Genomic DNA, 18798 nt, shown 5'->3' with positions numbered 1-18798 from the left:
GGTGAGCAAAGCAGGTGAAGTTAAGTCTATGTTCAAATTCAGGCCCATTATAGTCCAGGCCCACTTACAAGTTCTAATGAAAATGAAATTATTCATAACTACACATTCAAACATGCAGGCACTACAGTACAATATCAAAGGAAGGCCTGATTCTCAAGGTACTATATCAAAATAAAAGACAATATCAATTATGATAATTACACAGGGAAAAACAGGCTTTCAGTCTCATGCACCATTTTCCATCCTGATTATTTTTACATGTGAAGGAGGCCAGAATAGATTTTCTTACCTGTTGTTGACCTGACAGTTGAGGTGATGTTGGAAGATCCCATAGCAGGGATACATTCATCATCTTGGGAGTAACCTGCCTGAATGGCCCTCAGGTAACTGTGGCTTCTTGTTCGGAAGCATCCAGGGAGGTCAAGGGCATCCATTGCCTGAGCTTCAACTTCACTAAACACTGATTCACACACCGACTCAAATTGCCCATTGACCTCTGCTTCACTCATCTGAATAAATAACAACAATGCATTTGATTTTTGACTTGCTTTGTTTGTGATCATCATGGCTTCAACTTCTGTCAAGTGGACACCTGTGCGTTGATGAAGAACTGTTTAGCAAATAATTAAAGATTAGGAAACCCTTCTGAACACATTCACATTTTAGCACTTTACATTAGCCATATATAGTATGTTTTAGATGACCATCGTTAGTTTCCATTTGGTTTATTTATATTTAATAAATATGAAGAACACTAACAGATACATCCAACAATCCAAATTTCTATACACTGATTAGGAAATCTATCCACTATCACAACTGGAGAGACCAGACCCATTCAATACCATTTAATTATATCTGGTCTTTTACCTGAGACATTGAATCAAACGAGTCTGAATTTTCAGACTCTTGAGTTATATTTACCCTAGCCTGCAAGCATAGTGGAGAAGTGGGCTGAATAGTACCTTCTGTGCACAACTCAACAAATTTACTGGCCACATAGCTTTGTGTGTACAGCACCCTTTAAAGGGGATGTTGCAGATTGTTCTTTTCCCCTTGCTATGCGGGAGCTCCAGGAGCTATCTATGTCACCCAGTGCCACAATTTAAGCCCAAAGTGTGCTAACTGACGGAAGAAAAGAATCACTTGCCACTTGCATTGCAACAGAACAGATGCGTCTGCAGCTGTATGAGTTGCCCTCGATTGGGATGGTGAAGTGTCTGTCTGTGATTGAGAGCTAACATCACACTCTGGACCTTTTTTATTAAAAATTGTCAACACAAATCAGTACCTGGTCCATGAGTAATTGGACATGGGCGAGGCCTTATTTTTTTCTCTAGAGACAGGATTAGGGACGTAAATGGACCAGCAGGCTGGAAACAGAATGTCTGTATTTAGCTAGGGGCACCAAGGAAATCATTTACCATGGACAAAATAACAATGGATAAGATAAGTTGGGACCATAAAGATGAGGTAAACAGTAAGCTGTACATGGACAGTGCAGGGGGCAGGGATTGGTTTCTATAAAGTACGGTAACTAAGTCAAACCCCAAACACATGTTGGAATGTCTAGTGAATGAAATGTGATGTGTATATGTATATAACGGAAGGGTTTTTTTGTGTGACTTTGGATGTGTGGTACACCCCATATCCACCCCTTACGGTTGAGTCGGATCAACTCACCATAGCTTTGATGCATGCCAAATAAAGGAACCAAACTGACAAGACTGGAGTGAGACTGAATTCATGGGGAACCAAGTGGAAGAGGCCACAGAGGAACCCTAACATAGCGGTGCCGTGACTTGGATACGCTCATCTAGAGCTGGTAACATATATACCCTTATACCCTTAGTATGAGGGTCGCAACCTAGCATTAAGAGAAATGGCATTGGTAGGGTTTAAGGGTTTAAATATGAGGAAGTTAGCATCATGCTGGAGAAGTGGATTAAATCTAAGGGAGGACCCTATAGAGAAAGATTAGAGGGAGACTGGATCCAGGTGAAAAAGGAACTCCAGGGAGTCGTATTCAATTTTTTTTAAAAAAGAATATTTGGCAAAGCACAGCAGAGGTCTATTGAATGTCACTGACATTTTCAAAAAATAGGATCCATTGGCAGCCATAAAAATAGCATCTAGTTTGTTTGTTTTTATATTAATGTAAAGAAAGCCCAGATCAAAGCAGCAGCTTTACAAGGATTATTTCTAGTGGCTAAAACATTACAAACAAAATGTACTACTTTGAAAAATGAATGCTAAAAGCATAAAAAGCAAATGAAAGTTGTAAGAGGAGGAAAGAAACTAAATGGAAAAGATTCCTTAAAAAGTTAAAAAAAAAATCCAAAGTAAAAAGCAGCCATTCAATTTAGAGAGTACAGTTGTGCAGGCAAAGTATACTAACTTAAGAAATAAGAGCAAAAGTCATAAAAAATAAGCTTAGACCACTGAGGAAAAGTCAGCTGAGAAATGTGTTATTCTAGGAAATAAAATAGAAGAGTTATAGTCCCAGAATTTGGCAGCTAGTAAGGTCTAGGGAAATGTCTTATTAAACAGTGAAAAACTGAAGTGACTACTTTAAAAAAAAGTACATGCAGCTAAATTTTTGCACAGATTAACACTGGAGATCTTGGAGGGGAATAAATAGTCAGGGGCAGTAAAAGTAAAAGTGTTAAAAAGGACTTTAGTGTATACAATGTTAAAAGGGACTTTAAAGTGTTAAGAAAAAGAAAGAAAGAAAAAAGAATACTTGGTTTAATAATGAAACCCAGTTATGGCAATATAACTCAGTGCAGTCATGCCTAGTGAAATTCTTAGTAATCAAATTATGCAAAGGAAGGTCAAGTAGTGACAACTACCACCACTATGCTTTTCTCTCCAACATGACTTACGGCCACTCTAAAAAAAGGGGGTGGGGCACTTTGTGTCTGTAATAAATTAATTGTGCTGGCTGCTGCAGGTATAGGGACAATCTGATTTAAATTGACTGACTATGGATGAGTTAGTTAAAATCACTGAAGAAATTAGGGATTTCTCTATGGCTTAACTGCTTCTGAATGTAGTAGGGGAAATGCAACCTGGGTACAGCAAAGTAGTGGAAATGTAACCTGTGTAAAAATATAATTTAAAGCAATGCAAGGGGCATTGATCAGCTCAAACAGCAAACTGTGAAAAAAGAAAAAAATGTTTTAAAAAAACTTCCTGTCAAAAAAAGTGAAGTGTAACAGTCAACTTACTAAAACCTCAAGTAGCTAAAATGCCAAGAAAAAAAGAGAAAGAAAAAAGGAAGTAACAACAGTAAAACAAAATGTTGCTAAAATACAGCGGTTTTTGTATTTTAGCTATTTGAGATTTTAGTAAGTTTATGTTACACTCTATATAGTATACATATTGCTGTAATTGCTTTTAAAGAAGTTTGACATTAAGTCAATGTGTTCTAATAATAATATCTTGTGTAATATATGAGGGATACATGCTATACAAAGTAAAAGCAGCCTCGAGTGATATGGATCAAGAAAAACTTGCCCTCTTTTATCACCACATAAAAGTTAAAAATTTGGCACAAGATAGGTAACACCAGTTGGAGAAGGGCACGAAAATTAACTAGGGTCCAATACCATGAAGTTACATGTAAAACCACTGTAACCCATACAGTGTGGAAGAAATTTATTTTCCCTCCTCAAATACTGTGGAAAGACCATGCAAGATCTGGAAAGCCCCAGACTTGTCCTGCTGTTGGCATCTAGGAGACACTTATGGGTGCAGGTGTACTGGTTTACAGACAGAGTTGTCAGCATGTATGTTCATTCTGGGGGAACAGTCTCTAAATTTCACAGTACAGTTGAGATGCTGGGACACTGGTGAAGTAAAAACTGCTCATGGAGGTAATAAGTATTGTGTGGTGGCTGAAGAAGACCACTCCTGGTACAGACCCAGGAAATGTTATTTTAATTGGCCTATATTTTGTTTCATACCTACATTTCCTGTATTAATAAATGGAAAAGTACCAGTTTTTATAATGTAATTAAAATAAAAGCAAAGTTAAAATTACAGAAGGAGGCTTTAAAGGCAGAGCAAGCCTATAATGTCATGGTAGGATAGACCACCAAACCAGGAAGAAGAAGTGGACGAGGCTTTTTTAAAAAAGAACAATATAATCCAAAATACAGGGTTTGGTGGTGATGGGGAACTTCAACTACCCAGATATCCATTTGGAAAATAATACAGCAAGGCAGATTATCCAGCAAGTTCTTGGAATGCATTGGAAACTATTTTTTCTTTCAGAAGGTAGAGAAAGCAACTAGGAGACAGACTGTTCTAGATTTGATTTTGACAAATAGGGAGGAACTGGTTGAGAATTTGAAAGTGGAAGGCAGCTTGGGTGAAAGTCATCATGAAATGATAGAGTTCATGATTCTAAGGAATAGTAGGAGGGAAAACAGCAGAATAAAGATAATGGATTTCAAGAAGTTAGACTTTAGCAAACTCAGGGTGTTGGTAGGTAAGATACCAAGGGAAGCAAACAGTTCAAGAGAGTTGGCAGTTTTTGAAAGTGATATTATTTAGGGCATAAGAACAAACTATCTCACTATGTAAGAAAGATAAAAAGTATGGCAAGAGACCATGCTGGCTTAGCCAGGAGATCTTCAGTGATCTGAAACTCAAAAAAGAGTCCTACAAAAAGTGGAAACTAGGTCAAATTACAAAGGATGAATATAAAAATCAACACAAGCATGTAGGGACAAAATTAGAAAGGCCAAGGCACAAAATGAGATTAAACTAGCTAGAGACATAAAGAGAAACAAGAAAGCATTCTACAAATACATTAAAAAGCAAGAAGAAAATCAAGGACAGGGTAGGCCCATTACTCAATGAGGGGGAAAGACAATAATAGAAAATATGGAAATGACAGAAGTGCTAAATGCCTTTTGTGTTTCAGTTTTCACCAAAACGGTTAATAGCAATTGGACGTCTAACAAGTGAATGCCAGTGAAAATGAGGTAGGATCTGAGGTTAAAATAAGAAAAGAACAAGTTAAAATTTACTTAGACAAGTTAGATGTCTTCAAGTTGGCAGGGCCTGATGCAATACATTCTAGAATTCTCAGAGATCTGACTGAAGAGATATCTGAGCCATTAGTGATTATTTTTGAAAACTCATGGAAGATGGGAGAGATTCCCGAGGACTAGAAGAGGGCAAATATAGTGCCAATCTATAAAATGGGGAATAAGGACAACCTGGGGAATTACAGGCCAGTCAGCTTACCTTTGAGTACCTGAAAAGATAATGGAGCAAATAATCAAGCAATCAATTTGCAAACACCTAAAAGATAATAAGATGATAAGTAACTGTCAACATGGATTTGTCAAGAACCAATCATGTCAAACCAACCTGATAGCTTTCTTCGACAGGGTAACAAGGCTTGTGGATGTGGGGAAGTGGTAGATGTGGTATACCTTTACTTTAGTAAGGCTTTTGATACTATCTTGCATGACCTTCTCATAAACAAACTAGGGAAATATAGCCTAGATGGAGCTACCTAAAGTTGAGTGCATAGCTGGTTGGAAAAACCATTCCCACAGAGTAGTATCAATGGTTTACAGTCAAGCTGGCAGGGCAGAACGAGTGGGGTTGTTTCAAGGAGGAGGGTGAAAAATTGTATTCCTTAACTTCTGAGGACAGAACAAGCAATGGGCTTAAATTGAAGCAAGAGAGGATTAGGTTGGACATTAGGAAAAACTTCCTCAGCGTGCGGGTAGTTAAGCACTGGAACAAATTGCCTAGGGAGGTTGTGGAATCTCTGTCATTGGGGGGTTTTAAGAACAGGTTAGAAAAACACCTGTCAGGAATTGTCTAGTTGTTACTTAGTCCTTCCTTGAGTGCAAGGTACTGGACTAGATGACCTATTGAGGTAGCTTCCAGTCCTACATTTCTAGGATTCTATGTAGAATTACACTCTAGTGGGCTATACCAGAGGAGGCAAGTTTGCACACCCCAGTTCATACACCGAGCCTATTATTAATGTTGGTTCAAATTACTAAAACTACTGTTGTCATGGGGAAAAGAGTAAGTTGTACATGGACAGTGAGTGGACAGAGCATGGTGTACAGGCAGTGATTCCTACAAAGCAACCTAGCCAATGCCAAAATGAGTGATGCAATGTAAAGTGAATGTATGTATATATAGAAGGGGGGTTTCTGTGTACCATAGGTATACCCTATGCCCACCCCTTATGGTTCAGTCTGATTAACTCAGCGTAGGTTTGCTGTATGCCAAATAAAGAAGTTTAAGTGATGAAACTGGAATGACACTGAATTCTTAGGAAACGCAGTGGAAGAGATCTTGGGGAAACCCCAACAGAAATAATCTGCTCTGTACTGACAGAAACTGTGTAAATACCATGTGTCACAGCCATAAATGGTGTTAACTGGTGTTGCTCTATTAAATATAGTGAATTAGGCTGATTTAAATCAGCTGAGCATCAGTTCCCACATACTGATTTCATTTTTAAACACTCTTTCTAGCCCTATTCACGTCATATTTTTCTTTTTTATTATTTTTATTTAGCCAATCACAACATGGACTGAAATATATTAATGTCAAGTGCTTGGTGTTAAAAAAGAGCTTAGTTTTACTATGTCCATTTACTATCTCTTTTTACACTGGACAATTGTTAATTTCACCATGAATTTGTATGATTCATTTCGGAGACATTCTCGGATAATTATTAGGAATGTACTAAATATCAAATTGTAGCATTTGGCTGGATAAGTGGAAATAATATTCGTCCAAAGAGAATTTAGAAGCTGAATAATGGAGAGAGCAGTAAATGACAATAATATGTATTTTATATAATCATTTATTAAAGCAGAATGAAAGAAACAAAATCATATAAATATCTAGTCAACCTCATAACCTCACCAGCCTCCACATCTGGATGATATTGCTTTTTATTATATATTGTGGTCAATAACTCTTATTCATTTTGGGGGGAAAAATCACTGCAAATTTTCCATAGTTTTCATTAATCAAGCATATAGAAATTTCTTACAGAACCTCTGAGCCCCATGAAAGGCTGTTATTCTAATTTTCTAGAAAGGCATCTTGGCAATTAAGTCCACTGTGAAATGAATTATTTTGTCCTTCATAAAATTATCATTTTTATATTTCTAATAAATGAAGTCTGGGAAGGGAAAAGAAAACTTATTCTAAATCATCTTTTGCTTACACGATTGACCAAGAGAGTTATGATAACTTATGCCAAGATTTTCAAAAGTGACTAGTAATTTTTGGAGCCTCCCAATTTGAGATACTTTAACAGTGCTTAATTCAAAGTATTAACATTCATCACTTTGTGAAAATCAGGGTCCTTGAAGGCATCTCAGGTTGGGCACCCACAAATGGAGGCACCCAGAATCACCTGTAACATTTGAAAACCTTGGCCTCAGTCAATAATTACATGATGAAATTCCTTACTACTTTTTTCAAACAAAGTTTGTTGACACTTGCAAAATAATAATTTTAAAATACAAATTGCAAGAGTGAATATATACTTCTTAAATATATAGTCCATCAGTATCCCTCAATTCAGTCCTGAGCAGTAGAGGGTGGGAAGGGAACCCATTGATATAACAGAAATAAAAACACTGAACTGCTATCATATTGATGGAACATGCAGAGTGCGATGTCATAGGAAGGGACCAGGAAATAGCAAAGGCTCAGAACTTGTTAACTGAATGTATTTAGTTTATATTCTGTGTTATTTAATATATATGTTTCTGAGTTGGAAAAGATTGAACAGTGAAATGGCAAAATATGTAGATGACACAAAATTATTTACGTTGGTCAAGACCGAAGGACATACTGAGGAACTTCAGTAGGATCTAATTAAGCAAGATAATTGAGCAAAGGATGGCAAATGAAATTCACTGTGGACAACAGCAAGGTTGCGAATCCTGAAAGAATATGAACCATCATATACACTACTCTAATGAGTTAGGAAAAGGTCCTAATTATTATTAGGGACAGCTCAATGAAAAACACTTTCTCCGTGCATAGTGATTGTCAAATAAGGCAAACAATATTAATGTATATTAAGGAAGAAACAGAATACTACTTAACATAATATCATTATATAAAGTGATGGTATACCTCACTGAATTCTGGTCATCCCATCTCGACAAGGATGAAGCAGAAATGGTAAATGTCCAGACAGGGGCAATGACATTTTTTAAAAGCCTGGACAGACTTCCACATGAAGGGACATTGAAAAGGTTAGGTTTGTTTAATTTAGAGAGGTATGAAGATGAAAAGGTGACGTGAGAGAGGTATACATAATAATGAATGGTCTAGAGAACAGCCTCTGAGCGTTCCTGTTCATGCCCTCTTCCTGTACAAGACAAAGTGGGAACCCAGTGAAACTAAAAGGCAACACTGTATATATTTATATGTAGGGTGGATTTCTTAAAAGGGAAATTCTGATTTTGCAGTTCTTTGGCATAATTTGCAATTTGACTGTCTCTTTTTAATCATACCATCTTCATTCAATATTAAATTACTTGAAGCTTGAATTACTTTGTGACTACTTACATCCTCACTCCTCTAATATTAATCAAGAAAAACAAATTTTCCATTTTTAGTAGCTAGTCCTGTATATGTAAATAGCTCACAGTAAAAGATTTAACAATAGATTCCCACCTGACTAACACAGCTGGCCTGACTGAGTGTGCTCACTGCTCTCATATAGCTCTGATTCCTTGATCGGAACTTTGGGGAATTGTAGTTTGCGGAGGGATCCATGTTGTGGCCCCCAGGCACATCACTTGCAGCTTGAAGGTAGCTCTGACTATAAAAGAAAGGGGAAAAAAGAGGAGGCTATAAAAAAACTCCAGATGGAATCAGTTATGACACTGAAAACAGCAATTGGTATTAGCATCATAAATGCACTCCCTGGGGCCAAATTCTTGATCAACGTAAAAGGAACAGTGCTACTGAAGTCAGGAGAGCTGCATCATTTAATATAAGCAGAGAATTTGGCCTTAAGTTTACTACCAAAATGATTTGAAGCATTCAGCATTTTTACTGTAAATTAATATCACTAATATTCCCCTGGCTACAAATGTTACATTTTACTAAAATAAAATGTGAACATCAATATGAACAACAACTACTGCAGGAATGGAAATGTATCTACAGGGATAAAAATCACTCTTCTCTGTCATCTTGTTTCATCAAGGTGCTGGATTTCAAGATGCCTTATAGGTTAAAAGTATCAATACATTTACAGAAGATCAAAATATCCTGTGGATCAGCTAAAGAACATGATTTGTAATGGCACACAGCACAACTGCATAAATCTCCTGAACCGGTCTTTTTACAACACACCTCTCAAGGTACTTTTCCCTGAGTGTCCAGAGCTTACACCACCACCATCACCTCCTGTGCCAGAGGATGGTCTTGTTTAAAGAGACACTGGCTATGTCTTCCCTGCCAAAAAAGTTTTCTTTTTTCTTTAAACATGATAACTAACCTGCATTAAGTTCTCTTGCTTTCCTAGTGGAGAAAAGACATAAATAGGGTTTACTATGATGTAGCTAAGCAAGGTCAACACTATATTCCCAGAGGCAGCTGACCTGCCCTAGCTACAACACATTAAAAACTACAGAGCCGTGTCTCCAGTAGGATTTTACAGCAGGATACTGTATGTCATTATCTCACTGTAAAGTCATAGGTTTTTAGGCAGCTTGAGTTAAAAGCAGCTGCCCTCAATTCTCCCCTTGCCAATGTCTGCAGTTTTACTACATAGCCTGGTCTGCTATGCCCATTGCTGTAACTGACTTATGGGACTGGGAAGGAATGTTCCCCTCACTGCTGGATTGATCAGGGTGGGATTTTTTGCCTTTCCCACAGGAGCTCACATACCCAGTGGGTAGGTCAGGAGTTTTAATGTTCAAGTTGTCTCATCTTAACAGGTGTCCAGGCAGTTGTTCTGTAGTGGGTCCAGTTCCGTGATAGCTGGCATTGGAAGGGGACTCAGGGAAAGCATCACCTAAGGAAGCTGAGGAATGGGGTTGGGGGTCCCAATGTATGGTACAGCAAAGGGATAACACCCTTTCCTCAGCCCCTTAACCCTCAGATGGGAGGAGGGCCGTGGTTTCCCAGCAACGGGCTGGGATGAGCTGTGGAGGGCTTAGGGTCTGACTCATTTCCACCGAATGACTAAGAAAGGAATCATGCACGGTACAAGCTGTAGTTCCTAGATAATTTAATACATTTGCTGCCCACTTAAACCACATCCCTCACATCTTGTCTTTCCTTCCATGCTTCTGGGACAAAGATGCTCATTGCTCCCTCTCTCTTACACCTCATGCACTAGCATGGGCACTAAAGCAACCTGCACTTGCATTCCAGGCCTGGGACTAGATCTGTGCATGTTCACAGGGTGCAGGAAAAAGAGCAGGGAGCCTCCGCATCCATTTACAGCATGCTCAAGCACCATGCACAGTCTAGGCACACTAGGAACAGGGAACTCTAACGCCAACAAGACATGGCAACACTAGACTTCTTTTATCTTGAGTTAATTGGCAATTAATTTGAGGTCGTTAGCGCATTGGTGCCAGTGTGAACACTCCACAAACATTTGATGCAAACTACAGATATTTATTCTTTACCCCAGGTGAAGTAAAGTTCTTTGTCCCAAGTTAGCAGAATCTTATCATCATTATTATTTGTATTATAGTAGCACCTAGGAGCCTCAATCATGGACCAAGACTGTACTGTGCTAGGCACTGTATAAACAAGAACACAAAAATGGAATGCTAGGTTTGTTCTTTACCCATGGCAGATGGGCAATTAATTCATTTGAGGGTTAAAAAAATACCCTAGTACCAACAAACCCCAACAGTGTTAGGAAACTCAAAATGGGCTGCAATATGGTTCCTTTTCCCCTGTGTTGGTATGTCATGGGGACAGCACATACTGCATGCACTCTGTTACAACATATAGCATGTAGCAGCAGCTGCTCTGTGCTCTGACCCAATGCTGCTGGAGGCACGGTCTGCCTCATCATCCAACATACTGTGTTTGCACCACTGTACTTCCTCACCACGCCATTGTAGCAGTGGATTAAAGTCAAAGATTGCCTTTTTGCCAAGGAAAAATCACTTTTCTGATCCCAGTGTCTGCTTCTCAGCAGGCTGCTGAATGCTCTACATATATTATTGCAAATAGTGTTAAAATAAATTAAAATAAAAATCATTTTTTAAAATAAAATGAAATAAGCGTCAAAGTTTGGTTTCTAATTTGTCCTCACTGGAAATGTATTTGTAGATATGGGGTTCAATTAATAAACTTTTTATGTCATTTTCCTGCTGATCAGAATGTGAAATATGATTGACCAATATTATTTATGGACTAAAATTGTGCAACTGTGACAGCCAAAGGTCACAGTTCTACCACTTGATCGAGAAGATAACTGTAATTTATTCTTAGTACCAGAAGATCTTCTATTCTCCTCACAGACCAATAGCAGAGGCCAAGACACTGCTAAATGCTAGAGAAAGTCTAACATTCCATACAGCAGAGCACTATAGTACATATACACACATTCCAGTCATGAGGGTTGCAGCCATTTCCTCTCCTCTTCCCCTGTTGTAGTGGTGGATGTTAATGGAGGAGATTTGGCTACCAGCTCTTTGCCTCTTCAGTTGCTTTCCCAGGCAATGGACAGGCAGCAATCAGCTGGCTTGCGGCGTTTTGGAGGCAGGAGGGAGGAGCGAGGACTTGGCGCACAGGCTCCCCTTGCCTCCTGAATGCGGCAAGCCAGCTGATTGCCCCGGGCAGGAGGGAGGGGGAGGAGCGAGGACTCAGTGTGCCTTCCCCCTCCCTCCCCTGCCTCCTGCCCACAGCAATCAGCTGGCTTCTGGCATTTAGAAGGGAGGGAGGGTAGGGAAGGAGGCGGAGCCTGTGCACCAAGTCCTCACTCCTCTCCCCCCCCACCTCCAAAACGCTGCAAGCCAGCTGATTGCCACCGGGGGGGGGGGACGCCAAGGGGGGAGGCGTGCCTAGTCCTTTTGTCTGGCAAAAAAAAATTTCCCTGAAACCTAACCCCCCCATTTACATTAATTCTTATGGGGAAATTGGATTCTCTTAACATTGTTTCACTTAAAGTCACATTTTTCAGGAACATAACTACAACGTTAAGTGAAGAGTTACTGTATTTAGGAATCAGGTCTAATTTTATTTATCCTGAAAAGGAAAAAAAGAGGAGATTTGAGAAAATTATGGAAGACTTAGTGAAATGTAATCTGTCCATCTTTTCCTCCTACCCAATTTTAGAAGAAGAGAAAGGAGATGCTCAAGGAAATTAAAGGGCAGTACTGTATGTTTAGAACCAAAGAAAGGAAGGATTTTTTGTTTTATTGTTTTGACATTTTTAAGGTAGCATAATATCTCGTCAACCTGTGGAATTCATTGAACCAAGGAGTAAACATAAAAACTAGTGTGGCTGAATTTTAAAAGACTGGAATTACTAATAACATCTGCAGTTAGGCAAGATAAGCTAATATCATGGATGATCAAATATCATGCTGTGCCTAGGGATCCATTTCCTCCAGCATTACATATCTAGCTTCGTACTTTACAGCTGAATTTTCAAAAGTAACCGCTGGTTTTCTCTGCTGCCAGAGAAAATAACAATTAGTTTGAACCTTTGTGTCTGCTCTGGTCTATTGCTATATTTATTGCAAAGCTAATTTGAAATCAATAATTTTAATCATTATTTTTAAAGTATGCATTTCTGAGGAGAGCGAGGTGCTAACTTCATATGATTTATAAATGGCTGTATCTCTTCAGACTATCATCACAAAAGGGTCTTCTGTTAAGTTAACAGCAAGCACTTTTATTTTCAGAAATCTGCCTTCCTTTACTTTTTATGTGGCTGTTAAACAGATACAATGGACACAAAATATATTCACATTGGTACAGTCCAATCCTGGGCTTCAGCAGATTTTAGGCAGTGCTACTCACTGGGAACAGGCTGTTTTAACTTAGGGCTGGTCTTCACTATAGGGAGATTGATGCTGCAATCGATGCAGCAGGGGTCAATCTAGTAAAGACCTGCTAAATCAACGGCAGAGCACTCTCCAGTTGACACCAGTACTCCACCTCTCCGAAAAGAGTAAGGGAAGTCGACTGGAGAGCGTCTCCCATTGATGCAGCACAGGGAAGACACAGGGGTAAGTCGACCTAAGCTGTGTCGACTCCAGCTACATTGTTCATATAGCTGGAGTAGCGTAACTTAGGTCGACTTACCCCGGTAGTGAAGACAAGCCCTTGGACACCTCTCTAGAGTTACACTGGGAGTTGGTTCAGCCTCTGGAGCAGCCCAGGGCTAGAAGGGTGCAAACGGTATGTTAAAACCATGTTAGTTGCACTCTCCAGGGCTGTGAGTTCCGTGCTTAGAGGCGAAGCACAGAATCTCACTGTTGAGTTCTTAAAATTCCACCAAGTTTATGAAGGGTGTGTCTGATTTACAGGAACCCAATATCATTCAATGGAATTCACTCTGAGGGCAAAACATGCCCTGTAGGACATAGGTAACTGTAATGTTCCAACACTGTATTTCTGACTTTTTAAAAAAATGTCCAGGATCACCACCGTATTAGTACAAAATCTAAGAATGAATGATAACGTTAAAGAAAATACAACCACCTTTAACTGTCAGTAAGTGAGATGCAGAAGCATTATTCTGTGATAAAAAGGTTACATAAAATTTGTTAAAGACCTGAGGCTTCACACTTAACAAGCAGGTATATTAATATTAGCAGTGTTTCATCAGTCATCATAACCTATTTTATTGAGGGATTTGCATTTCAATGGATATTCATTTCTCTACCCAGATGTATCTTAATTCAGTGTTTGGATATGCATAAAATAGCTCAGAAACCTGGATCTTACAAATGAACAGTGCCATTCTGTAGAAGCTGAGATTCACACAGTAATTGTGGAGCCCTGCTGACGTCAATGGGGCTTTCTGCATGGGAGAGTGGAAGTGCCCACCTTCAGTCAGTTGCAAACCCAGGACTGTAGATACTAAGTTTGACTTTCCCTTAAGGCTAGAATAGCTATTTTGGGTTCCTTGAAATATAGCAGGTGCCTATAAATCTAGTTAATTTCTCTATAGTGGAAAATTTACTTTCTATGCTTTGCCAAACTATAATACTTTCTTTTTGGTCTGACTATGATAGAGATCAGGTTTTGGGCCAAATGAAATTAAAAAGGTTTTCTGCATAGGAAAGTAGCCATCTATTTTCCCTTTTTGACAAACTCATCTTAGATATTGCACATTCCATTTATTAAAGTGAGACCGTGTTAGGAACAGGGCATAGGATGCTGTTTCTTTCCCTGTGAAATTTCTATTAATTATTGGAAGGAAACAGAGGTCCTCTTTTTTATGTCAGAGAAATTTAATGCCTTCTTAATTCTGTAATATTATCTTTAAAGGAACACTTAAAGATGATTTAATGGCTGGTTGTTATGGTGAACGATTTATGATGTAAAATTTTGAAATTTTTTTTGTAAAGTTGGTTGTGTTTAGCTGTGATTAATGTATTTAGGCAGGAGCATGACCAACACTGTGATTTATATCATAATTCAGTATGCAGAATATTTTTATTGTAGCAATTTTCTAATCATTACCCTCACTTCATGCTTTGCTTCCCAAAACGGTGGCCTACAGAAATCAGAGATACAGGGTAAAATTGTCAAAAGCCTCTATATGACTTAGGCACCTAAGTCCCATTAACTTTCAATTAAACTTAGGCTTCTACATCACTTAGGTACTTTTGAAAACTTTACCCATTTTCTCTGACAGGCTGCTTCTTATATTCTTCTGCTTTTACTTGATTTATTTTTCCATTATGTACATATCTATATTTTTGTAACAGGCCCTAATTCAGCAAAACACTTAAACATGGGCTAAAGTCCATCTGTACTGAACAAGGCACGTAAGCAGGTGCTTAAATTCCATTATAGTTGATGGGATTTAGTTGATGGGATTATAGTTGATGGGACGAAGCACACAAGTACTGTACTGAATAGGGCCCTCACAAGATGACTTCATGTAACCTAAAAAATGAAATAAAAGTCACATCAGGAAAACCAGAATTTAATTTATGCATTTTTTTCTGCTTCTCTAACTGAAAACATCTTATTTTTCAAATTCTTGCCTCTGGCAGAGAGCATTTATATGCATTCACTTTTTATGGTAGGAGATTAAATAAGAAAAACAAAAACGCCTCTTAACTCAGCCTTTTAAATTAAAAGAAAAGTAAAAGTAAGACACAAGTTGAGAGCAGAAGTGAACAGGCAACTTTGGGAAAAAAAGGCTTTGTCATCAGAAGTTGTAAATTCATGGTTGTGATACTTGCCCTTGTACATGATTGTTTCTGTACATCATTGGGATGAATTACAGGTCTGTGAAGCTTCACACACTCTTGTCAGAGCCTGAAGATTTACCCCCATCACCCACTGACGTTCCCATCCTAATCTGGTGGCCTTGTATTTCAAGCCAATAACATAGTGGTAGTGTTCTCTAGTGGTCAGGCGTTTGGGGTTTGGAACGAATTTCCTGGGTTTGGAACGAATGCTGGTAAAGGGCAACATGCTCAGCAACTGGGGGAACAAAGGTATCTTGCATTGTTCAAGACCAATGACTATTCTTTCTGCAAGGAAGAATGGATGGGACTTCCTTCTGAACCCATAAAACAGTGATACTCAACAGGTGGCCCATGGGCCAAATGTGACCTATCAAGGCTTCCTGTGTGGCCCACCAGCTCACCTTAAAAATATTTATAATTAAATTCCCAAACAGTGATGATCGGCCTATCATTTGCCTATGACTTCCTTAGTAAGTAACTTACTGGCAGTGCTTAATTTGTAATGAAAGAAGTGCCGGGCTCAGTCCTGGCAAGCCCCGGCACAAATTAAGCACTGGCTGGGTGGCTGGAGAATGGCCGGGTGCTGGGGTTATGAACTGCCAAGCTTAGAGGTGCCGGGACAAATTCAGCCCTGGAACAAATGAAGCATTGCTTACTGGATCTTAAGTTCTCAAGATCACATTGGCTATGATTGAGCTAGGACACCACTCATTTTTCATTAGTGATGGAAATGGAGCCAAAAATGAATGTGAGTGGGAGTAAACGTCATAAAGTCGACAGCAAAAAACAAGCTTTTAACCCAAACTGGACAGCAGATTTTCTTTTTATTATGCCACCTCATTTAAACACAAAACCTTTGTATTTAATATGCCAAACCACCATCTCCATCTATAAGATGGTCAACATGAGCACCACTTTGAATCAAAGCAAAGTAACTTCAACATGGCTTATTCTCCTGGCAGTGTTGCAAGGTGTGACAAACCTGAAAATCTGAAGTCTTCATATCACACTTCAAATGTCATTCTCACAACATCAGTGACTGTGCAGGAAAAAGCAACAGCTGCTCAGAGACATCCTGTGCCTACTGATAGTGGGGAAGCAGAGTGAGGGTGGCTGGCTTCAGCAGTGTTACTGAGATCAGTCTGTGTGACCATGCTCAGTACAAGCAAAGCAGCAAATCCGGGGGGAAGGCACGTGACCCTGCATGTCCCCGTCTCCCATGCATTGCCTTTGCAGCTGGTTCTCTTTGGATAATGTTGGTACTAGCTAAAAAGAAAAAGCCTTTCCTGGATGCCAAGTCTGCGAAGGAGTGCATGTTGGAAATGCTGGAGGAGCTTTTTCACGGAGACAAAAACAAAGATGACATTTCATTGACATTGTGAACCATGTGAAGCAAGATCCCTCTCTGATTCCATGGCAATGTGAAGATTGGAAGTAATTTATGAGGATGATTTGTCAGCCCTCCTTTCCAATAAAAAAAAAAAGCCAAATACATGTCTCTTGCAGTGGACGAATCAAGTGATTTAAGTGACACTGCCCAGCTATCACTGTTTGTTACATTTTATGAGGGTAAAATTTTCAAGGAAGAAGTTTTGTGCTTAATACCATTAGAAACCTACACACCAGGAGAGATCATTTTTGAAAAGGTAAAAGGCATTTTTGAATAAAACAGTTTAGATCTGCAGAAAGTAAACTTACTTGTTACACATGGAGGTCCCTCCAGGACAGGGAAAGAGAAGGGCTTTGCTTCACATTTGGCAGCAATATACCCATCATTCACCAGACTGACCTGGGCAGTAATTTGTCTGGGGACTTTAAAAAAAGAATGGGTCTTGTAATCAGATTGGTGAACTACATATGCTCAACTTCTAGCTTGCAACATCATCTTTTTAAAGCTCTTTTACTTGACGTTTCAGACTAATATAATGACCTGTAGCAGCACAACAATGTTAGTTGGTTAAGGGGGGATACATGTTACAAAGGTTTTTTGAACTTCAAAAAGAAATAATATAATTTCCTTCAAACCACGAGACCAACAAGGGTTGCAAGTTCTTGGAATTTATGAATTATGCCCCCTCTATGTCACAGGTAGCTTTTCTGTGGGATATTACTGGTCACTTCAATTCCCTCAACTTGCAGCTCCAAGGCTGTGCAAGCAGTGTTGGGGAATCTGTTTGAAAAAGTGTGTGCCTTTCAGAGGAATCTTGAAATCTTTCAGACAAGCTTAACAGGAAAGATGTTGCACTTGTTGTGTTGTTTCTACAGATGAAATTTAGTTGAAAACTGAAGTAGAATGAGAAAGCTTGACACATGAGGCCTGGTATGAAGCCTAAGGCCTGAACTAAAGTAGTCAGGACCTGCTGATATAAAGCAAAATCAGGCTGTGAGCCGAACTCAGGTCCTGTTACAAAACATGCCTACTTGCAGGTTCCCAGAACAGGCAAGAACAGGGCTGGTATTTCAAAAATGCAAATGTTCCTAAGAAGTGCTAGGCACAGGACACTCACGTAAACACATTCCAGAAGGGTGGTACCAGAACACCCTGATATCAAGTAAAGTCTAAACACACTTTCCGAAGATAATAGGGACACACTGACTCCTCCTGAAGATAAGATTAGGATGACAGCTAATGGATAGAGACGTTTTAATCAAATTGAACCAACATGTACAATGCAAAGAGTGGTAACTAACCACGTCAGAGGGGCAACAAGTAACTTACTTGTAACAGTATATAAAAGAGGGGTCACAGAAGGTGTGTCTTTGTCCAGCTGAGAGGGGAACAGAAAGTACCGCTGTTCACTGAGCTGAGTCCATTGTAATGGGCATACATTGATCCAGGAAACCAGGAACATGCTTTGTTGACAATAAACCTGGCCAAGCGTTTTCGCTACTGATCAGAGTCTGTGGTCTTCTTGGGCAGTTCAATCAGAGCCCGCTGTACAGGTTATCTGGCCAGAGCCAGTAGCACGCAGAGAACACACACATGAAACAAACAACTGATGACAAAAACAATGCACGAAATTCTAAACAATCTGACTGAAAATTTTAAAATGTGATTTGAGAATCTTAAAATTCCCAAGGATTTGCTTTTATTTGTTCATGAACGGTTTCCTGGCTCTGCCAATGGACCTTGCCCTTCTGATGCAAAGAACATTCTTGATTCAGTTGATGAAGATGTCTTTCAATTAGAAATTGTAAAGCTCCAGAGCTCAGTTGTCTTCAAAGCAAAACTGAAAGAAGTGAGACTTTGTAATTTCTGGACTCAGTAGGTTGACCAGTTTCAGAATAGCCAGAATCTAGTCTTTTAATGATGTTCAAATCAACGTACCTCTGCAAATCTGGATTTTTTACCAGGAACATTATAAAA

At 39.1% G+C, this 18798-nt stretch overlaps 1 protein-coding gene across 8 annotated transcripts in view; it reads right to left on the bottom strand.

Annotated features, from left to right (window-relative positions):
* Positions 1-18798, bottom strand: part of DLGAP2 (DLG associated protein 2) — a 701029-nt gene that overhangs the window by 62520 nt on the left and 619711 nt on the right. For all 8 annotated transcript variants that reach the window (XM_048845341.2, XM_048845340.2, XM_048845342.2 and 5 more), the window contains 2 exons: positions 8692-8839; positions 290-509 (listed from right to left, as the gene is read on the bottom strand). In XM_048845341.2, the coding sequence (XP_048701298.1) occupies positions 290-509; positions 8692-8839 (368 nt within the window). The remainder of the gene's footprint in view (positions 1-289; positions 510-8691; positions 8840-18798) is intronic.

This window comes from Caretta caretta, chromosome 3 (assembly GCF_965140235.1).
Source record: "Caretta caretta isolate rCarCar2 chromosome 3, rCarCar1.hap1, whole genome shotgun sequence".
In the NCBI taxonomy this organism is placed as follows: Eukaryota; Metazoa; Chordata; order Testudines; family Cheloniidae; genus Caretta; species Caretta caretta.
The sequence above is the reverse complement of the archived record's forward strand: the minus strand, read 5'-3'. Positions and strand labels throughout refer to the sequence as shown.